Source organism: Salmo salar, chromosome ssa13 (genome assembly GCF_905237065.1).
Source record: "Salmo salar chromosome ssa13, Ssal_v3.1, whole genome shotgun sequence".
Taxonomy (NCBI): Eukaryota; Metazoa; Chordata; class Actinopteri; order Salmoniformes; family Salmonidae; genus Salmo; species Salmo salar.
This window is the reverse complement of record NC_059454.1, coordinates 18853570-18878203: the sequence shown is the minus strand read 5'-3', so window position 1 is coordinate 18878203 and position 24634 is coordinate 18853570. Positions and strand designations below refer to the sequence as shown.

The 24634-nt window shown below is 41.6% G+C and overlaps 1 protein-coding gene across 1 annotated transcript in view; it reads right to left on the bottom strand.

Moving 5' to 3' along the window:
* The window catches only part of b4galt5 (UDP-Gal:betaGlcNAc beta 1,4- galactosyltransferase, polypeptide 5), a 53137-nt gene that overhangs the window by 5678 nt on the left and 22825 nt on the right, over positions 1-24634 (bottom strand). Inside the window, exon 2 of the mRNA XM_014134699.2 lies at positions 5127-5246. Within this exon, the coding sequence (XP_013990174.1) occupies positions 5127-5246 (120 nt within the window). The remainder of the gene's footprint in view (positions 1-5126; positions 5247-24634) is intronic.

Below are 24634 nucleotides of genomic sequence, written 5' to 3'. Positions count from 1 at the left end.
GAATAATAGTGAAGACATCAAAACTATGAAATAACACATATGGAATCATGTAGTAACCAAAACAAAGTGTTAAACAAATCAAAGTAGATTTTATATTTGAGATTCTTCAAAGTAGCCACCCTTTGCCTTGATGACAGCTTTGCACATTATTGGCCTTCTCTCAACCAGCTTCATGAGGTAGTCACCTGGAATGCATTTCAATTAACATGTGTGCCTTGTTAAAAGTTCATTTGTGGAATTTCTTTCCTTCTTAATGCGTTTGAACCAATCAGTTGTGTTCTGACAAGGTAAGGGTGGTATACAGAAGACAGCCCTATTTGGTAAAAGACCAAGTCCTTATTATGGCAAGAACAGCTCAAATAAGCAAAGAAAAAGTAATGATGGACTGTAATTTAAGACATGAAGGTCAGTCAATCCGGAACTTTGAAAGTTTCTTCAAGTGCAGTCGCTAAAATCATCAAGTGCTATGATGAAACTGTCTCTCATGAGGATCGCCACAGGAAAGGAAGACCCAGAGTTACCTCTGCTGCAGAGGATAAGTTCATTAGAGTTACCAGCTTCAGAAATTTCAGCCCAAATAAATGTTTCAGAGTTCAAGTAACAGACACATCTCAACATCAACTGTTCAGAGGAGACTGCATGAATCAGGCCTTCATGGTTGAATTGCTGCAAAGAAATCCCTACTAAAGGACACCAATAAGAAGAGACTTGCTTGGGCCAAGAAACACAAGCAATGGACATTAGACCGCTGGAAATCTGTCCTTTGGCCTGATTAGTCCAAATTTGAGAGTTGGTGATCTCTGCATGTCTGCAGGTGTGATGGTGTGGGGGTGCTTTGCTGATGACACAGTCTGTGATTTATTTAGAATTCAAGGCACACTTAGCATGGCTACCACAGCACTCGGCAGCAATACGCCATCCCATCAGGTTTGCGCTTAGTGTGACTATCATTTGTTTTTCAACAGGACACTGACCCAAAACTCATCTCCAGGCTGTGTAAGGGCTATTTGACCAAGAAGGAGAGTGATGCATCAGATGACCTGGCCTCCACAACCACCCGACCTTAACCCAATTGAGATGGTTTGGGATGTGTTGGACTGCAGAGTGAAGGAAAAGCAGCCAACAAGTGCTCAGCATATGTGGGAACTACTACTACTCAAGACTGTTGGAAAAGCATTCCAGGTGAAGCTGGTTGAGTGAATGCAAAGTGGCTACTTTGAAAAATATAAAATATATTTTTACTACATGATTCCATATGTGTTATGTGATAGTTTATATGTCTTCACTACTATTCTGCAGTGTAGAAAATAGTAAAAATAAAGAAACCCTGGAATGAGTAGGTGTGCTGAAACATTTGACTGGTACCGTATATGTGAATTAAAGTAGTCGAAAGTTTAGTATTTGGTCCCATATTCGCAATGATTACAACAAGCTTCTGACTCTACAAACTTAACCTGTCTGGGCTAGGGGGCAGTATTTTCACGGCCGGATAAAAAAACGTACCCGAATTAAACTGGTTACTACTCTTTCCCAGAAACGAGAATATGCATATTATTAGTAGATTTGGATAGAAAACACTCTGAAGTTTTTAAAACTGTTTGAATGGTGTCTGAGTATAACAGAATTCATATGGCAGGCAAAAACCTGAGAAGATTCTGAGAATTGTCTGTCTGAGAATTTGTAGTTCTTCTTTCTAGTCCCTTTCAAAACTACAGTGTCTCTGGGGTTACGTAGCACTTTCTAAGGCTTCCATTGGCTCTCTAAAGCCTTCAGAAAGCAGACTGAGGCATCTCCTGTCTCTGGGCAGAGTATGGTAGCTCAGTTTGTCAGTGGTCTGCCTGGTGACAGAGATTGGATATGCGGGGTCCCGCGACCATGCTGTTTTTTATTTTCCTCTTTGAATGAATACACTATTGTCCAGTTGGAATATTCTCTCTATTTTACAAGAAAAATACCATAAAAATTGATTTTAAACAGCATTTGACATGCTTCTAAGTACGGTAAAGGAACATTTTGAATTTGTCTCGAAATGCACTCGCGCGTTACCCTTTGGATAGTGACCTGAACGCATGAACAAAACGGAGGTATTTGGACATAACTATGGATTATTTGGAAGAAAAACAACATTTCTTGTGGAAGTAGCAGTCCTGGGAGTGCATTCTGACGAAGATCAGCAAAGGTAATATCATTTTTCTAATAGTAATTCTGAGTTTAGTGAGCCCCGAACTTGGCGGGTGTCAAAATAGCTAGCCGTGATGGCTAAGCTATGTACTCAGAATATTGCAAAATGTGCTTTCGCCGAAAAGCTATTTTAAAGTCTGACGTGGCGATTGCATAAAGGAGTTCTGTATCTATAATTCTTAAAATAATTGTTATGTATTTTGTCAACGTTTATGATGAGTAATTTAGTAAGTTCACCGGAAGTTTTGGGTGGGAATGCATGTTCTGAACATCACATGCCAATGTAAAAAGCTGTTTTTGGATATAAATATGAACTTGATTGAACAAAACATGCATGTATTGTATAACATAATGTCCTAGGAGTGTCATCTGATGAAGATCTTCAAAGGTTAGTGCTTCATTTAGCTGTGTTTTGGGTTTATGTGACATATATGCTTGCTTGGAAAATGACTGATTATTTGTGGCTATGTACTCTCCTAACATAATCTAATGTTTTGCTTTCGCTGTAAAGCCTTTTTGAAAATCGGACAATGTCGTTAGATTAACGAGAGTCTTGTCTTTAAAATGGTGTAAAATAGTTTGAAAAGTTGAAATTATTGCATTTGAGGTTTTGTATTTCGCGCCATGCTTTTCCACTGGCTGTTGAATAGAGTGGGACGGTGACGTCCCACCAAGCCCATAGAAGTTAATGGATGCATTTGCTGTTTTTTGTTGTTTTTAGGGGGAAGATCAGCTTTAATATTGCAGATAGATTGTGGGTTCCATAAATTCAATTGTCTGCATGATTTCCAAACCCCATATATATTTGTTTGTAAATATATATTTTCCTTTATTATTTTCCCCTAACCCTACCACCCCTCCCCTATTTGGAGTAAACTAATGGACAACAACACTTAGGCTTCTACCTCTAGCTTATACATACATTTTATGGACACAGTATATTTTACAATAGTAGGGGTTGGGCCTGTTTGTTTTTAGTCCCACCCTTCAGCTCCCCTCAACCCCTCCAATTTATCTCTGAACACCATCCAGTTTTGGATGCCATATACATTTGCCATATCCTTTTCAACTGTGCTGTTTCACAAAAGTTCTGAACGTTTACGTATGTCCCCATTACCAGTAAAACATAATCAAAACCCATTTCTTTCACATACTTGCTGTGCTGTTTTGTTGTTAATTTGTTCAGTCGTTTCATTCTCAACCAGGATATCTATGGAGCGCCGTTTGGGCCTTGGCTACGGAGCGCCGTTTGGGCCTTGGCGTGTCAAAAAATATACTATTTAACGTGTCAATTAAGCTTTTTGACCAATCAGGACCTGAATATGACTGCACGTCACATAATAATTTAACGCATTTATTAACTTTTTACGTAGTTATTAAACTATCACTCGTATTTCATATATGTCACAAAGATTCATCGATACGTATGCTCTATGATGCTGGTAAAGTTGTCTCGCCCACCTACAGTGCTGGTCATAAAAAAAGCTAGTTAGCTCATGGATGCAAACAATGTTCTTCCCCAAAAACATAGCAAAGTGAAAAATGGTTTCAGTAACTATAGTTAGCTAGCTAACTATATACTGTAGCTAGGTGTCATCTAAAATAACCCTACATTTATAAGACACTTTTTATTTGATTAATGGTGGTCGGACCCATCTACGTGAAGCTAGCCACAATAAGGATTAGCAACAACAGTGGACTACGCGGTTATCCTTTAAAATAAAAGTATGGCATAATTCTACTATTTGTATTCATTTGCATCACTGTCAATGACACTAATTTTGAAGGCAAACCGCAAATTAGACTGTTGTTCCTAATCCTTATTGTGGCTAGCTTCACAACACATAGTCCGGCTGAGCCTCACTAGCAAGATGAAGCTAGCTAGCTGCTTATAATGTTAGCTTTGGGCAACAGGGTTAAGTAGCTGCCTAGCTATTTATTTTCATGAACTTAAGTTCAATTTCAATAGGCGAACAACAAGTGGCAACCTAGCTAATACTTACTCACAAGGATTACAAAATCGTTGCTAAGAATAATGAAAATGACTGCAGTTTCTACTGGTCATTGTTTTCAGGCTGGTTGTATTGGTGCTAGTTAGGTACCAAGCTAAAGCTAGCTACCCCAGAAGTTGCGGTCTAACAAATTATGCTATATTACCAACGCGGTATTGAAAACACATCGTTCGTGGCTGGTGTTTGCAGACTTTTTTGTACAGCTTTGACAGTGCTACTGTCTCTGATTTAACACGCAAAGACCCAAACGGCATTTCATAGTATGTATGTCGTGAAACTAATCGCAGTGACGCCATTACTGTGCAACTACGATAGGGCAACATCTGAAAAATAGCGCACTTCGTAGTGTGAACCGGTGCTCGACCAGTCTGCGAAAGCCAACGTCACCCACGACAGAGTACAGTTGATTGTCAAGGGCAATGAATTCCATTATCTTGGCTTTAATGGATTTCGCCTTTGAGTTGTCTCGCTGAAATGTTCTTACTCTTTCAAATGACTGCTCGACTTGTTGACTGCTCGATCCACACAGCAGATATTGTGGGCTAGGTTAGCAATGTTGTGTTGCACGTGTAGCACAACATTTTATGTGGCGTCATTACGTCATGTACCTACGTTATATAGGTATGCACGTCAGCTTTGACATTGGTTTTGCACATTGGCGTTAAACTAGACATCAGCCGATACTGATGTTGGTATTTTTAGCTAATATCGTCTGATTCCGATATGTTCACCGATATATCATGCATCCCTACTCCTATGTTATTGTAATGGTGAGAGGTTATCATGCGTTATGGGTATGATATTGGTGTGTCTGTCTCACTCATCATTTTTCACAATTCATACAGGACTATCCGTAATCATGGTAGCATCCACATTAATGTAGATGTGTTGAGAAACATATTATATCGAGAACCTGTGTTGGCAGTGACTTACCTGTCCCATTGATATTGTAACCACCTCTGACCACCTGCTCTAGAACCTGAACACCGATATTCTTCACGTTGTCCTTGATGTGAATCCCTGTGGCCTGCACCATAAACAGGTACTCATTTACTACAGAGAGAGAAAGAGGGAGGGAGGAAGGGGAGAGAAACATTAGTTCATTGATACAGTCATACTGGCCTGCTCTGTCAAAATGACCTGCAATTTGGTACATTTTCTGCCAAAAAAAGATTGAGGAGACATTTAGAAACCACACCACTAGCAGGAAGGATGAACTACTGTAAGTGTGAACTACAATGCAGAAAACAGACACTGCTAACTCTGTCAGGGAACTGTAACATCAGTATACAATCCAACATTGAATGAGCAATCATTTTCATAAGGGTTGTATTCAGACTGGAATGTTTATTTCCGATCCTGCATGGATGTGTCTAATATAAACACCTGAGACTAACCCAAATGAAAATAGGGAAGCCCAGTGAGGATGCACCATAAGACTATCATCCAAAGGCAGAACTCCTATATAGTACGTAAATATAAGGCCAGAGCTCTCTCTCCCCCCCTCTCCTGATTTAAACTTAGATATGTGATTTTGCTTGTTGTGTCAAATTAGATCAAGCCCATTTCAAGCTTATATATACTGCTCAAAAAAATAAAGGGAACACTTAAACAACCCATCCTAGATCTGAATGAAAGAAATAATCTTATTAAATACTTTTTTCTTTACATAGTTGAATGTGCCGACAACAAAAATCACACAAAGATAATCAATGGAAATCCAATTTATCAACCCATGGAGGTCTGGATTTGGAGTCACACTCAAAATTAAAGTGGAAAACCACACTACAGGCTGATCCAACTTTGATGTAATGTCCTTAATACAAGTCAAAATGAGGCTCAGTAGTGTGTGTGGCCTCCACGTGCCTGTATGACCTCCCTACAACACCTGGGCATGCTCCTGATGAGGTGGCGGATGGTCTCCTGAGGGATCTCCTCCCAGACCTGGACTAAAGCATCCGCCAACTCCTGGACAGTCTGTGGTGCAACGTGGCGTTGGTGGATGGAGCGAGACATGATGTCCCAGATGTGCTCAATTGGATTCAGGTCTAGGGAACGGGCGGGCCAGTCCATAGCATCAATGCCTTCCTCTTGCAGGAACTGCTGACACACTCCAGCCACATGAGGTCTAGCATTGTCTTGCATTAGGAGGAACCCAGGGCCAACCGCACCAGCATATGGTCTCACAAGGGGTCTAAGGATCTCATCTCGGTACCTAATGGCAGTCAGGCTACCTCTGGCGAGCACAAGGAGGGCTGTGCGGCCCCCCAAAGAAATGCCACCCCACACCATGACTGACCCACCGCCAAACCGGTCATGCTGGAGGATGTTGCAGGCAGCAGAACGTTCTCCACGGCGTCTCCAGACTCTGTCACGTCTGTCACATGTGCTCAGTGTGAACCTGCTTTCATCTGTGAAGAGCACAGGGCGCCAGTGGCGAATTTGCCAATCTTGGTGTTCTCTGGCAAATGCCAAACGTCCTGCACGGTGTTGGGCTGTAAGCACAACCCCCACCTGTGGACGTCGGGCTCTCATACCACCCTCATGGAGTCCGTTTCTGACCGTTTGAGCAGACACATGCACATTTGTGGCCTGCTGGAGGTCATTTTACAGGGCTCTGGCAGTGCTTCTCCTGCTCCTCCTTGCACAAAGGTGGAGGTAGCGGTCCTGCTGCTGGGTTGTTGCCCTCCTACGGCCTCCTCCACGTCTCCTGATGTACTGGCCTGTCTCCTGGTAGCGCCTCCATGCTCTGGACACTATGCTGACAGACACAGCAAACCTTCTTGCCACAGCTCGCATTGATGTGCCATCCTGGATGAGCTGCACTACCTGAGCCACTTGTGTGAGTTGTAGACTCCGTCTCATGCTACCACTAGAGTGAAAGCACCGCCAGCATTCAAAAGTGACCAAAACATCAGCCAGGAAGCATAGGAACTGAGAAGTGGTCTGTGGTCCCCACCTGTAGAACCACTCCTTTATTGGGGGTGTCTTATTAATTGCCTATAATTTCCACCTGTTGTCCATTCCATTTTCACAACAGCATGTGAAATTTATTGTCAATCAGTGTTGCTTCCTAAGTGGACAGTTTGATTTCACAGAAGTGTGATTGACTTGGAGTTACATTGTGTTGTTTAAGTGTTCCCTTTATTTTTTGGAGCAGTGTATATATCTAAGTTATATATATATATAAAAAAAATTGTGTTTAGGAAGGTTAGATGCTTAACTCCTTGATCCTGCTTCGTAGTATACTGTACCCCTCTGGTCTGTTCTGACCCTAATTGATTATCTGCATTGTGTCTTTACGAGGGGATTCCCCCAAACACAAAGGGTCTCTGCTGAAGCAGCTGACAGAGAAGAATGCTAATATGGAGTGAGACAGAGAGAGGGATGGGGAGAGAGGGAAAGAACATATATCTCATTTAAAATGGCAAGAAAGAGCAACAGAGAAAGAGAGCGAGAGAGAGAGCGCATTTCCCGGGCATGCGCCTCAAAACCAAATGTTACCTGGCTCACCACTCCCCCATGGACTTGAACAGCCTTTTTGGATCAGGTCCACCTATACAAGGCAGCAATCCCAACTTTTACTAGGACCCTAAAGGACTTCACCCTCAACCGTAGCCCCAACACCTCACATAGGAACAACGGACACCCCGCCCAGACCAGCGAGACATCCTCCCCGAACTCCGAGACCCCCCAAGGACCTGCACCAAGAGGATCCACACCAAGTGGTCCTACACCCAGACCACAGCACCAGCAGACACATCCCCACCCCAACCAGTCAACCTATCCCCAAACAAACCCTTGCAACACCCTATATAGACCCCCCCCAGATCAGTCTTAAACCCCTTCTGCCCCCCCCCCCCCGCCCCGCAGCAAGGACCTCAACATGACAGACACACATATGCCCAGGCCATGAACAGAGCAACAGGCCCAACCCCCACTAATACATCCACCCAATCCCCATCCTGCAACATAATAGGTATGTATAAGATGCTCAACATGCTCTGCTCACAACTACTGTAATGGTAAGAGCCTAAACCACAAGAAAACACTAGACACTATGGAACACAAAGCTTTTACTACCTGGAATATACAGGGTCTGAGGTCATCTGCTATTGGCCTAAAAAGCAGGAACCCAGACTTCGTCCCCCAAAAATTTCATACAGACATTGTAATCCTACAAGAAACATGGTATAGAGACAGAACCACTGGTTGCCCTCTAAGTTACAGAGAGCTGGTAGTCCCATCCAAACTACCAGGTGTGAAACAGGGAAGGGAGGTATGCTAATTTGGTATAAAGCAGACCTACCCCACTCTATTAAATGAGTCAAAACAGGAACATTTACCATCTGACTAGAAATTAATAAGGAAATTGTCTCAGAGAAAAATGTCTTCATGTGTGCTACCTAAACTCAGCAAAAAAAGAAACATCCCTTTTTCAGGACCCTGTCTTTCAAAGTTAATTCGTAAAAATCCAAATAACTTCACAGAATGAACAGAATGGTTCATTGAACATAAACAAGTAATGAACATGCACCTGTGGAACGGTCGTTAAGACACTAACAGCTTACAGACGGAAGGCAATTAAGGTCACAGTTCTGAAAACTTATGACACTAAAGAGGCCTTTCGACTGACTCTGAAAAACACCAAAAGAAAGATGCCCAGGGTCCCCGCTCATCTGCGTGAACGTGCCTTAGGCATGCTGCAAGGAGGAATGAGGACTGCAGATGTGGCCAGGGCAATACATTGCAATGACATCCGCAATAGGCTGAGAGAGGCTGGACTGAGGGCTTGTAGGCCTGTTGTAAGGCAGGTCCTCACCAGACATCACCGGCAACAACGGCGCCTATGGGCACAAACCCACTATCACTGGACTAAACAGGACTGGCAAAAAGTGCCCTTCACTGATGAGTCACGGTTGTGTCTTGATGGTGATGGTCGGATTCGCATTTATCGTCGAAGGAATGAGTGTTACACCGAGGCCTGTACTCTGGAGCGGGATCAATTTGGAGGTGGAGGGTCCGTCATGGTCTGGGGCTTTGTGTCACAACGTCATCGGACTGAGCTTGTTGTCATTGTAGGCAATCTCAATGCTGTGAATTACAGGGAAGACATCCTCCTCCCTCATGTGGTACACATCCTGCAGGCTCATCCTGACATGACCCTCCAGCATGACAATGCCACCAGCCATACTGCTCGTTCTGTGTGTGATTTTCTGCAAGCCAGGAAGGTCAGTGTTCTGCCATGGCCAGCGAAGAGCCCGGATCTCAATCCCATTGAACACATCTGGGACCTGTTGGATCGGAGGGTGAGGGCCATTCCCCCCAGAAATGTCAGGGAACTTGCAGGTGCCTTGGTGGAAGAGTGGGGTAATATCTCACAGCAAGAACTGGCAAATCTGGTGCAGTCCATCAGGAGATGCACTGCAGTACTTAATGCTGCTGGTGGCCCCACCAGATACTTACTGTTGATTTTGACCCCCCCTTTGTTCAGGGACACATTATTCAATTTATGTTAGTCAAATGTCTGTGGAACTTGTTTAGTTTATGTCTCAGTTGTTGAATCTTATGTTCATAAAAATATTTACAATTGTTTAGTTTGCTGAAAATAAATGCAGTTGACAGAGGACGTTTCTTTTTTTGCTGAGTTTATATCCCCCCAATAGAATCCCCATACTTTAACGATGACAACTTCTCCACCCTAGAGGGGGAGATCAACCATTTCCAGGCCCAGGGACATGTACTAGTCTGGCGATCTAAATGCCAGAACTGGACAAGAACCTGACACTCTTAGCACGTCCTCCCAAATATTCCCCCTTAGACACAACTATGACAAAACAACCAACAAAAACGGGTCACAACAACTACAGCTTGTCTCACGCTGGGTCTGTAAATAGTCAAATGGTAGGCTTTGAGGGGATTCTTACAGTAGGTACACCTACAGCTCATCTCTTGGCAGTAGTACTGTAGATTACTTTATCACTGACCTCAACTCAGATACTCTCAGAGCGTTCAGTCAGCCCACTGACACCCCTATCAGATCACAGCAAAATCCCACTCAACTTCAGCAATACTCAAATCATGAGGCATCAAAGCCAAAGGAACTGCATAATATTAAGAAAAACAAATTCAATCCCTTCTAGACAACTTCCTGGACAAAACGTTTCACTTAATAGCGAAGGTGTACACTTGGCAGTAGAAATCCTAGATCGTATATTTCATTTTTCAGCTTCCTTATCAAATCAAAAAATGTCAAGCAGACAACTTAAGAAAATTAACAACAATAAATGGTTTGATGAAGATGCAAAAACCTAAGAAAACCTGAGGCTACGCCTTCACGATGGTAAATCACTAAAACAATACAGAAACACACTACGGAAAAAGTAACAGCGCATCAGAAATCAGCTCAATGTAACTGAAGAACTCATAGAATGTAAAATACAAACCCTCCAACCACAAAATGCCTGTGGTGTTGATGGTATCCTAAATGAAATGGTTAAATATCCAGACCACAAAATCCAGTTGACTACACTTAAACTTTTTAACATCCTCAGCTCTGGCATCTTCACCAATAGTATTTGGAACCAAGGACTGATCACCCCAATCCACAAAAGTGGAGACAAATTTGACTCCAATAACTACCGTGGGATATGGGTCAACAGCAATATTGGGAAAATCATCTGCATTATCATTAAAAGCAAACGTGTACATTTCCTCAGTGAAAACCGTGTACTGAGGAAATTTCTAAATTGGCTTTTTACCAAATTACGGTATGACAGTGCACGTGTTCACCCTGCACACCCTAATTGACAAACAAACAAACAAACCAAAACAAAGGCAAAATCTAATCATGCTTTGTTGATTTCAAAAATGCTTTTGACTCAATTTTGAAAGCGGTGTTGGGGGAAAAACATACAATATTATAAAATCCATGTATACAACCAACAAGTGTTTGGTTAAAATTGGCTCTGGCCTTAACACGTACATTTCTTTCCACAGGGCCGTGGAGTGAGACAGGGATGCAGCTTAAGCCCCACCCTCTTCAACACATATCAACGAATTGGCGAAGGCACTAAAACAAATCTGCAGCACCCCGCCTCACCCTACTAGAATCTGAAGTCAAATGTCTACTGTTTGCTGATGATCTGGTGCTTCTGTCCCCAACCAAAAAGGGCCTACAGCAGCACCTAGATCTTCTGCACAGATTGTCAGACCTGGGCCCTGACAGTAAATCTCAGTAAGACCAAAAAAAGTCCAGTTGCCAGGACCACGAATACAAATTCCATCTAGACACAATTGCCCTAGAGCACACAAAAAATGACACGTACCTCAGCCTAAACATCAGCGCCACAGGTAACTTCCACAAAGTTGTGAACGATCTGATAGACAAGGCAAGAAGGGCCTTCTATGCCATCAAAAGGAACATCAAATTTGACATACCAAAACTAGGAACAGGCTAAAAATACAACCATAAAAGGGCAATAGAACCCATTCCCCTTCATGGTTGTGAGGTCTACGAACCAAACAGGAATTCACAAAATGGGACAAACACCAAATTAAGACTCTGCATGCAGAATTCTGCATGCATTATTTGGTGATTCACGTTTCACCCAGAGGATATTTTTGCAGAGCAGAAATAGGCTGATAACCGCTAATTATCAAAATCCAGAAAAGAGCAGTTCAATTCTACAACCACCTAAAAAAAATAAGTGATTCCCAAACCTTCCATAACAAAGCCATCACCTACAGAGAGATGAACCTGGAGAAGAGTCCCCTAAGCAAGCTGGTCCTAGGGCTCTGTTCACAAACCCAAACAGAGCCCCAGGACAGCAATACAATTAGACCCAACCAAATCATGAGAAAACAAAAAGATAATTACTTGACACATTGGAAAGAATTTACAAAACAACAGAGCAAACTAGAATGCTATATTTGGCCCTAAACAGAGAGTACACAGTGGCAGAATACCTGACCACTGTGACTGACCTAAAACTAAGGAAAGCTTTAACAGACTCAGGGAGCATAGCCTTGCCATTGAGAAAGGCCGCCTTAGCCTGCCTTCTTTTGAGAGCCAGGTCTGCGTATGTGCACACTGCCCACAAAATCCAGAAAAGAGGAAAAAAAGAAACCGAAACAATGATCAGGGGACAGACAAATCTCCAGCCACGATCACCACGACGACAGACTCACAAGGCTGCACTTGATATCGAGGAGGAAGAACAAAAATAAACACCAAACTTTCTATGCAGATCTGACCTCCAGTTCTGCCGTCTGTCCAATAAGAACATCTTATACTTATGGCCCCTCCCATTCTGTCCAATAGGATTATTTTATACTGAGATATGGCCCCTGCCCACCCTTCCCTCATCACTGGCTCTTGCCTAGTTCCTAACCTCCTGTGAAATGTATGACCATAGAGACACGTATTTCCCTCAGATTACACAGACCCACAAATAATTCGAAAGCATATCCAATTTTGATAAACTCCCATATGTATTGGGTGAAATACCACAGGTTGTAATCACAGCAGCAAGATGTGACCTGTTGCCACAAGAAAAAGGCAACCAGTGAAGAACAAACACCATTGTAAATACAACCCATATTTATGTTCATTTATTTTCCCTTTTGTACATCGTTACAACACTGTATATAGACATAATATCACATTTAAAATGTCTCTTTTCCTTTGAAACTTTTGAGTGTAGTGTTTACGGTACATTTTTTAAAATTGTTTATTTATCTGTTTTACTTGCTTTAGGAATTGAGAGAGATGGTGTGCAGTAGAGACAGACACGCAATAAAGAATAACTAAAGTTTTTCCTAATTGTTTCCTGTATGTTTCTCTGGGGAGTCAGAGTGGAAAACAGGCCTGTTTCTCTCCCTTTAACCTTCTGTCAACCTTCAAACATGACAACCTGCACCACATATAGGCAGCACCGCACCACATATACAGTTGAAGTCAATAAAACTCGTTTTTCAACCACTCCACAAATTACTTGTTAACAAACTATAGTTTTGGCAAGTCGGTTAGGACATCTACTTTGTGCATGACACAAGTGCTTTTTCCAACAATTGTTTACAGACAGATTATTTAACTTATAATTCACTGTATCACAAATACAGTGGGTCAGAAGTTTACATACACTAAGTTGACTGTGCCTTTTATTAACAGCTTGGAAAATTCCAGAAAATGTAATGGCTTTAGAAGCTTCTGATAGGCTTATTGACATCATTTCAGTCAATTGGAGGTGTACCTGTGGATGTATTTCAAGGCCTATCTTCAAACTCAGTGCCTCTTTGCTTGACATCATGGGAAAATCAAAAGAAATCAGTCAAGACCTCAAAAAAAAAAACTGTAAACCTCCACAAGTGTGGCTCATTCTTGGGTGCAATTTCCAAACGCCTGAAGGTACCACGTTCATCTGTACAAACAATAGTACGCAAGTATAAACACCATGGGACCACGCAGCTGTCATACCACTCAGGAAGGAGACGCGTTGTCTCCTAGAGATGAACGTACTTTAGTGCAAAAAGTGCAAATCAATCCCAGAACAACAGCAAAGGACCATGTGAAGATGCTGGAGGAAACCGGTACAAAGGTATCTATAGCCACAGTAAAACGAGTCCTATATCAACATAACCTGAATGTCCGCTCAGCAAGGAAGACGCCACTGCTCCAAAACCGCCATTAAAAAAGCCAGACTACGGTTTGCAACTGTTTGGCCATAATGACCATCGTTATGTTTGAAGGACAAAGGGGGAGGCTTGCAAGCCGAAGAACACCATCCCAACCGTTAAGCACGGGGGTGGCAGCATCATGTTGTAGGGTTGCTTTGCTGCAGGAGGGACTGGTGCACTTCACAAAATAGATGGCATCATGAGGGTGGAAAATTATGTGGATATTGAAGCAACATCTCAAGACATCAGTCAGGAAGTTAAAGCTTAATCGCAAATGCGTCTTCCAAATGGAGAATGACCCCAAGCATACTTCCAATGTTGTAGCAAAATGGCTTAAGGACAACAGGGTCAAGGTATTGGAGTGGCCACCACAAAGCCCTGACCTCAACCTATAGAACATTTGTGGGCAAAACTGAAAAAGCGTGTGCGAGCAAGGAGGCCTACAAACCTGAATCAGTTATACCAGCTCTGTCGGGAGTCGGGAGAAATGGGTCAGAATTCACCCAACTTATTGTGGGAAGCTTGTGGAAGGCTACCTGAAATGTTTGACCCAATGCTAACAAATACTAATTGAGTGCATGCAAACTTCTGACCCACTGGGAATGTGATGAAAGAAATAAAAGCTGAAATAAATCACTCTACTATTATTCTGACAATTCACATTCTTAAAATAAAGTGGTGATCCTAACTGACCTAAGACAGGGAATTTTTACTAGGATTAAATGTCAGGAATCGTGAAAAACTGAGTTTAAATGTATTTGGCTAAGGTGTATGTAAACTTCCGACTTCAACTGTAGGCAGCACCGCACCACATATAGGCAGCACCGCACCACATATAGGCACTAAATCACAAGACCAAACAGACCAAAAGAATCAAGCATGTCTAAATTGTTATTATTCATTCTGTCAGCACCAGACCTGGGTTCAAATACTGCTTAAAATATCTCAAATACATTTGAAGTATTCTGATTTTGTTTTATTTTAATATATTTGAATGTATTTGGAAATACACTTGGAAAGTATTTGAAAACACTAAAATACACTCCCATGCATTTAACCCAGGTATTTGAAAATAATGTCAAATAGATTTTGGTAGACTATTTGGTTTTTCAAATAAAATTACTTTTTTGGGGCTGTGTATTTGAAAGTACTCAAATACACAGATACCAGATACTCTAAAACTCATGTATTTGAACACAGCTCTGGTTACCCAAATGAGAGCACTGGCTTCTTCTTGCAATGTTAGTGTTTGGTTAGTGGTTTTAAAAAAGGGCCATGTCTGTCCATCTGTCTTGGCGTGGGAACCACATGAGTGGGCTGACTTGGTTGTGTCGTCTGGAAAGTACATGCATAAAGGATGTGGTTCAACTGCTACACTCTCACACACGCACAGTATAATACATTAGGAACACCTTTTCTAATATGGAGTTGCACCCCGTTTTGCCCTCAGAATAGCCTCAATTCGTCGGGGCATGGACTCCACAAGGTGTCCAAAGTAGAGGTCGACCGATTAATCGGAGTGGCCGATTAATTAGGGCCGATTTCAAGTTTTCATAACAATCGGAAATCGCTATTTTTGGACGCCGATTAGGCCGACTTTTATTTTTTATTAGACCTTTATTTAACTAGGCAAGTCAGTTACACTGGCAATACTAAAGTGCCTATAAGAACATCCAATAGTCAAAGGTATATGAAATACAAATTGTATAGAGAGAAATAGTCCTATAATAACTACAACCTTAAACATCTTACCTGGGAATATTGAAGACTCATGTTAAAAAGGAACCACCAGCTTTCATATGTTCTCATGTTCTGAGCAAGGAACTTAAACGTTAGCTTTTTTACATGGCACATATTGCACTTTTACTTTCTTCTCCAACACTTTGTTTTTGCATTATTTAAACCAAATTGAACATGTTTCATTATTTATTTGAGGCTAAATTGATTTTATTGATGTATTATATTAAGTTAAAATAAGTGTTCATTCAGTATTGTTGTAATTGTCATTATTACAAAAAAATAAATGAGATTTTATATATATATATATATATATAATAATTAAAATAAAACAAATTAAATCTGCATCGGCGTTGAAAAAATCATAATCGGTCGACCTCTAGTCCAAAGCGTTCCACAGGGATGCTGGCCCATGTTGACTACAATGCTTCCCACTGTTGTGTCAAGTTGACTGGATGTCCTTTGGGTGGTGGACCATTCTTGATACACACGTGAAAAACCCAGCAGTGTTGCAGTTCTTGACACACTCAAACTGTTGTGCCTGGCACCTACTACCATACCCCATTCAAAGGCACTTAAATATTTGTAAACCCTCTAAATGGCACACATACACAAATCTATGTCTCAATTGTTTCAAGGCTTCAAAATCTTTCTTTAACCCGTCTCCTCCCCTTCATCTACACTGATTGAAGTATATTTAACAGGTGACATCAACAAGGGATCATAGTTTTCACTGGGTTCACCTGGTCAGTCTGTCATGGATAGAACAGGTGTTCATAATGTTTGGTACACTCAATGTAGATTAATAGCACAATCAACCACAGCACTACAAAGGCCATATGTTCAGTATTTATATCAGCTGGAAAGCTGTCTATACATGTAATACTCCTTTAGTAAACAAACATACCTATGGTCTACATGTATCCATATCATTGCCAGTAATTAGCAGAGTGGCGCTAAGTGGAGCACTGCCCATTGTCCATTAGACTGTTGCCTGAGAGACTGCAGCAGTGGAAGGTTAGGACCACTACAACTGACTGATTTCTACAAAGCTGTGTCTATGTCCGCATCGCTGTGTATTAGTGTACGTATGGTGTGTGTGTGTGTGTGTCACTCGTTAGCTGAGTCACAAGGCCAACCTGATAAAGTCGAGGACAATGAGCCTTTGAGCCAAGAGGAGCTTTGTCTCAGTGTGTGTGTTTCATATCTCTTGATTCATCTCATCAACCAATATCCCATTCCCAGCAGCATTCCGCAAAACACTCGCTTTCTTTGTGTGTGTGTGTGTGTGTGTGTGTGTGTGTGTGTGTGGTGTACACTGCCTTACATGCATGCTATCGTGAGCATGGATTGTGTGTGTAACTCCATGAAATGTGATTTATCAGTAATTCTATTACCATGACATTCACATTGGTAGAGACCAATAATAGCCTTGGCTTGCAGAACTAGAGACTACAGACCACCAATAACTGAATCAATGTTCTCCTCTTATGTCTGCAGAACACATAAACATAGCGGAGATTCCAATAAAATACTCTGCATCCGTATCACTGTGTGTGTGTGTGTGTGTGTGTGTGTGTGTGTACACACACACACACACACACACACACACACACACACACACAGTGATACGGATGCAGAGTATTTTATTGGAATCTCCGCTATATTTTATGTATGTGTGTGTGTGTGTGCACACACACACACACACACACACACACACACATAAAATATACACACACATACTACATGAAGGTGTGAGAACATGCATTTTGTGTATTGTGCTTGGGTGTATGCCGTCTGTGTGGAAGCGTGTGTGTGTGTGTGTACACATATGTACCAATTGGAAGGGATTTCTCTAGGGAAACATTTCATTCAAAGACACACAGCCTTATCCCAGTCCTTCTGATACACCCACTCCCTCCATATGGTGAAAAATGAGAGAGGCTGACAGTATTTGATATAGCCTACAGGCACTGAAATACTCCAACTCACACTTTCCACATGCAGGCACCCACTCTTCACTCTGTGCCGATGCCAACTCATGTTATGCCTGAGCGTATCTCGGAGCTCACATACAAGTCACGGTCTGTGTGTTGGGGGGGGGGGGGGTCCATAATGATTGAATCATCTGAGTAATGCTCCTTCTGGGTAAACAACAAAGACAGTAAATCTTTTGAGTGAGTCCATCTGAGACCCGTCCAGTAAATCCCTTCTCACATGGCCAGCACTGAACCCTTCTAAGCTTGATGGGAGACCTTGGTCGACCTTGTTCTCCATAGCTCAGTAAAAACACACTGTTCTCATGCCAAGCTCACCCCTACCTCACTTCCCTTTATCCTATCCTCCTCTCTCTCCCCCTCTGTATTCTACCTCCTATCTCTCCCCCTCTGTACATTTTCTGTCATGTTTCAACGTTCCACCATGACAACCATCAGTGATGAATGTGAAGCTGTAAAGGAAGAGGCCTCTGGTAAGCTAGCAGCCATCCCAACTGGCATCCTACTGCTGGCTCGCGTTTGAAGCCATGCAGGGTTGGTATTTTCAATCATTTGATGGAAGGCTAGTATCAGTTTGGTCTTTTAGATCATAATGATTATAGGGAGAGGGAGGACCTGATCCTAGATCAGCACTACTCAGATGCTTTGTGAATATGGGCCCTGCAGATGCAGCATGATGTGACTTTTAATATCTGCTCGGCTGTATTTCCATCTAGTATATGTGAATTCTCCTTGGTCATCTGCAGAGATTAAATTATTGAAAGAATGTTAACTGGCTTACAAGAACACGGCCACAAAATACTGCTATGAAGGCAATATTGAGCGTAAACTCCCTCTCACACACACACAAAGCTCAGCAGTAGGAGATGATCCTGGTGGCTGTCTGATAAGAGCTGAAAGGCCAGGTTTACAATAGGAACACACACACACATACAAGGCTCTAAGGCTTTAAAGCTGTCACTCTGAAAACTGTCATTTTTACCATCAGCCTATATCAGCACTCCCCACATACCTGCAACAGAGCCTGAGGACCTACAAGCACAAAACACAAAGAAAGAGAGATAGCTGTTATTGGCAGAGAGGTTTGGAACTCTTATTTGGTCTACCAATTACCAAAACAGGCTGAAATTTCAGGCAGTGATTTCAAACAGCTCTAACACCAAAAAGGCATTATCATAATTTTCACACTATTATTCCAACCTTAGTGTGGAAGTATATTAAAAATAAAACACAGGAACATCAAAGTTTGACTACACTGGGCCTTTAAACCATTAAGCGATTCAATTGGACCGCAAATAATTACAACAACAAAAGCACAATTATGAAGATTGATTGCTACTATAGAGCAGAAAGTATGTAGATGATGATACTATAGAGCAGAGAGTATGTCGATGATGATACTATAGAGCAGAAAGTATGTAGATGATGATACTGATGATTGCTACTATAGAGCAGAGAGTATGTAGATGATGATACTATAGAGCAGAGAGTATGTAGATGATGATACTGATGATTGCTACTATAGAGCAGAGAGTATGTAGATGATGATACTATAGAGCAGAGAGTATGTAGATGATGATACTGATGATTGCTACTATAGAGCAGAGTATGTAGATGATGATACTATAGAGCAGAAATTATGTAGATGATGATACTGATTGCTACTATAGAGCAGAGTATGTAGATGATGATACTATAGAGCAGAAATTATGTAGATGATGATACTGATGATACTATAGAGCAGAGTATGTAGATGATGATACTATAGAGCAGAGAGTATGTAGATGATGATGATACTATAGAGCAGAGAGTATGGAGATGATGATGATACTATAGAGCAGAGAGTATGTAGATGATGGACCATAGAGTAGTGTTCTAGCATCATTAGGAGGTGCTGTAGCAGGTGAAAGGTTCCCGTTGATGCTAAACTATTATTGGATGTCCTCTCTGGAACCACAAGCCCAGCTTGACCACAGTAAGTGATTCCGAGAAGCTCCAAACAGTCCGAGATCGACATGCTTTACACACGCACGCACCCACACTTCATTTTGCTAAATTTAGATGTGAAGGGGCCCCGCTCGCTGTCAAGACTGGTCGATACACAAACACTCCCTTAGATAAACCGGTCTGTACTTTCCGTAACAATGGATCCATTGAAACAAGCTCAAGCCTTGCTTTACTGTGGGTCATACAACAACAATCGGGATGATCTTTCTTGGCAGCTAAAAAAATTATTTTAATCGTCTAGATGAAAATAATAAATTGTGTCAACTTTTATCAGGTAACAATAAATGCCAGTGCCAATGCCTGCCACATCCTTCAACAGAGAAGTTTCTTCACAAGTGCTTTAATGTAATTTCATCTACTGTATTTCAATAGACACACACACACACACACACACACACACACACACACACACACACACACACACACACACACACTTGAAGAGGGAAGTTTACATACACTTAGGTTGGATTCATTAAAACTCATTTTTCAACCACTCCACAAATTTCTTGTTAACAAACTATAGTTTTGGCAAGTCAGTTAGGACAGTTAGTCAGTTAGGACATCAACTTTGTGCATGACACAAGTGATTTTTCCAACAATTGTTTAGACAGATTATTTCACTGTATCACAATTCCAGTGGGTCAGAAGTTGACTGTGACTTTAAACAGCTTGGAAAATCACAGAAAATGATATCATGGATTTAGAAGCTTCTGATAGGCTTATTGACATCATTTGAGTCAATTGGAGGTGTACCTGTGGATGTATTTCAAGGCCAACGTTCAAACTCAGTGCCTCTGCTTGACATCATGGGAAAATCTAAGGAAATCAGCCAAGACCTCAGAATTTGATCTCCACAAGACTGGTTCATCCTTGGGAGAAATTTCCAAACGCCTGAAGGTACCACGTTCATCTGTACAAACAATAGTACGCACGTATAAACACCATTTGACCAAGCAGCCGTCATACCGCTCAGGAAGGAGATGCGTTCTGTCTCCTAGAGATGAATGTAATTTGGTGCGAAAAGTGCAAATCAATACCAGAGCAACAGCAAAGGACCTTGTGAAGATGCTGGAGGAAACCGGTACAAAAGTATCTGTATCCACAGTAAAAACGAGTCCCATATCGACATAAGCTGAAAGGCAGCTCAGCAAGGAAGAAGCCACAGCTCCAAAACCGGCAGAAAAAAGGTGGACAACGGTTTGCAACTGCACATGGGGACAAAGATTGTACTTTTTGGAGAAATATCCTCCGGTCTGATGAAACAAAAATAGAAGAGTTTGGCCATAATGACCATCAATATGTTTGGAGGAAAAAGGGGGAGGCTTGCAAGCCAAAGAACACCATCCCAACCGTGAAGCACGGGGGTGGCAGCATCATGTTGTGGGGGTGCTTTGCTGCAGGAGGGACTGGTGCACTTCAAACTAGACAGTATCATGAGGAAAGGAAAATGATGTGGATATATTGAAGCAATATCTCAAGACATCAGTCAGGAAGTTAAAGCTTGGTCGCAAATGGGTCTTCCAAATGGACAATGACCCCAAGCATACTTCCAAAGTTGTGGCAAAATGGCTTAAGGACAACAAAGTCAAGATATTGGAGTGGCCATCACCAAGCCCTGACCTCAATCCTATAGAAAATGTGTGGGCAGGACTGAAAAAGTGTCTGCGAGCAAGGAGGCCTACAAACCTGACTCAGTTACATCAGCTATGTCAGGAGGAATGGGCCAAAATTCACCCAACTTGTGGAAGGCTACCCGAAACGTTTGACCCAAGTTAAACAATTTATAGGCAATGCTACCAAATACTAATTGAGTGTATGTAAACTTCTGACCCACTAGGAATGTGATGAAAGAAATACAAATATATATAAATATAAATGAGAGAGAGAGAGAGAGAGAGAGAGACACACACAACTGTACATATGTTTCTCCTTTCATCTACTGTACATATGCGTTTCTCTCATATATATATGAGAGATAAACACATATGTAGAGTTGATGAAAGGAGATTTTATTTATATATATATATATATATATATACATATATATATATACATATACATATATATATATATACATATACATATACATATATACATATATATATATATATATATATATATATATATACACATATACACACACACACACACAACTGTACATTATGTTTCTCTCATATATTATAAATCTATATATAAATAAATAAGAGAGAGATTACCTGATGTATAATAATGATACCAATGTAAAGATGATGTATTATAGATGACGCCAAAGGAAGCCCTGAACCATGTTTGACTATGATTGTTCTTAGTGCCTCAAAACTCAGTGGTACTTAAAAAACTGAATTTTGTATTGTGACTGGAGTGACACGTAGAAAATATGTATTTAACTAACTCGAAAACACACACACACACACACACACACACACACACACACACTTTCAAAACCTCAATCAAAAGCACAAAACTGCACAATACTGTAAGAGCATAATAGATCAAGACACACACACACTATCTGCAGAAGCACGACTTGTGTACATGGAAGATGTATCGCTTACCTGTAGGTCAAACTTACCATCAAGATGGCTGTGTTTTGTTATGTAGGCCTAGAAGAGCTGCCATTCATACAGACTTAAAATACACTCTTTCCTGACCAGCACACAAGCACACACACTTTACATATTTGTGCACTTGTGGGTTTCTATATGCAGTCTGCAGACTGGCATTTCTAAGGAAATCAGAGCCATTGTTTGAGAGAAACTCATTCCTTAGATACAGTTAGCCGAAAGCAAACAAGTACAATATACAGTCGTGGCCAAAAGTTTTGAGAATGACACAAATATGAATTTTCACAAAGTCTGCTGCCTCAGTTTGTATGATGGCAATTTGCATATAATCCAGAATGTTTTGAAGAGTGATCAGATGAATTGCAATTAATTGCAAAGTCCCTCTTTGCCATGCAAATGAACTGAATCCCCAAAATACATTTCCACTACATTTCAGCCCTGCCACAAAAGGACCAGCTGACATCATGTCAGTGATTCTCTCGTTAACACAGGTGTGAGTGTTGACGAGGACAAGGCTGGAGATCACTCCGTCATGCTGATTGAGTTCGAATAACAGACTGGAAGCTTCAAAAGGAGGGTGGTGGTTGGAATCATTGTTCTTCCTCTGTTAAACATGGTTACCTGCAAGGAAACATGTGCCGTCATCATTGCTTTGCACAAAAAGGGCTTCACAGGCAAGGATATTGCTGCCAGTAAGATTGCACCTACAGTGGGGGAAAAAAGTATTTAGTCAGCCACCAATTGTGCAAGTTCTCCCACTTAAAAAGATGAGAGAGGCCTGTAATTTTCATCATAGGTACACGTCAGCTATGACAGACAAAATGAGGGAAAAAAAATCCAGAAAAATCACATTGTAGGATTTTTTTATGAATTTATTTGCAAATTATGGTGGAAAATAAGTATTTGGTCACCTACAAACAAGCAAGATTTCTGGCTCTCACAGACCTGTAACTTCTTCTTTAAGAGGCTCCTCTGTCCTCCACTCGTTACCTGTATTAATGGCACCTGTTTGAACTTGTTATCAGTATAAAAGACACCTGTCCACAACCTCAAACAGTCACACTCCAAACTCCACTATGGCCAAGACCAAAGAGCTGTCAAAGGACACCAGAAACAAAATTGTAGACCTGCACCAGGCTGGGAAGACTGAATCTGCAATAGGTAAGCAGCTTGGTTTGAAGAAATCAACTGTGGGAGCAATTATTAGGAAATGGAAGACATACAAGACCGCTGATAATCTCCCTCGATCTGGGGCTCCATGCAAGATCTCACCCCGTGGGGTCAAAATTATCACAAGAACGGTGAGCAAAAATCCCAGAACCACACGGGGGGACCTAGTGAATGACCTGCAGAGAGCTGGGACCAAAGTAACAAAGCCTACCATCAGTAACACACTACGCCGCCAGAGGCTCAAATCCTGCAGTGCCAGACGTGTCCCCCTGCTTAAGCCAGTACATCTGCACGCACAGTGAGGCGAAGACTTTTGGAGGATGGCCTGGTGTCAAGGGCAGCAAAAAAGCCACTTCTCTCCAGGAAAAACATCAGGGACAGACTGATATTCTGCAAAAGGTACAGGGATTGGACTGCCGAGGACTGGGCTAAAGTCATTTTCTCTGATGAATCCCCTTTACGATTGTTTGGGGCATCCGGAAAAAAAGCTTGTCCGGAGAAGACAAGGTGAGCGCTACCATCAGTCCTGTGTCATGCCAACAGTAAAGCACCCTTCGACCATTCATGTTTGGGGTTGCTTCTCAGCCAAGGGAGTGGGCTCACTCACAATTTTGCCTAAGAACACAGCCATGAATAAAGAATGGTACCAACACATCCTCCGAGAGCAACTTCTCCCAACCATCCAGGAACAGTTTGGTGACGAACAATACTTTTTCCAGCATGATGGAGCACCTTGCCGTAAGGCAAAAGTGATAACTAAGTGGCTCAGGGAACAAAACATAGATATTTTGGGACCATGGCCAGGAAACTCCCCAGAGCTTAATCCCATTTAGAACTTGTGGTCAATCCTCAAGAGGCGGGTGGACAAACAAAACCCCACAAATTCTGACAAACTCCAAGCATTGATTATGCAAGAATGGGCTGCCATCAGTCAGGATGTGACCCAGAAGTTAATTGACAGCATGCCAGGGCGAATTGCAGAGGTCTTGAAAAAGAAGGGTCAACACTGGAAATATTGACTCTTTGCATCAACTTCATGTAATTGTCAATAAAAGCCTTTGACACTTATGAAATGCTTGTAATTATACTTCAGTATTCCATAGTAACATCTGACAAAAATATCTAAAGACACTGAAGCAGCAAACTTTGTGGAAATTAATGTGCGTCATTCTCAAAGCTTTTGGCCGCGACTGTACGGTATATTCGGAAAGTATTCAGACCCCTTGACTTTTTCCAGATATTGTTACGTTACAGCCTTATCCTAAAATTGATTAAATTGTTGTTGTTT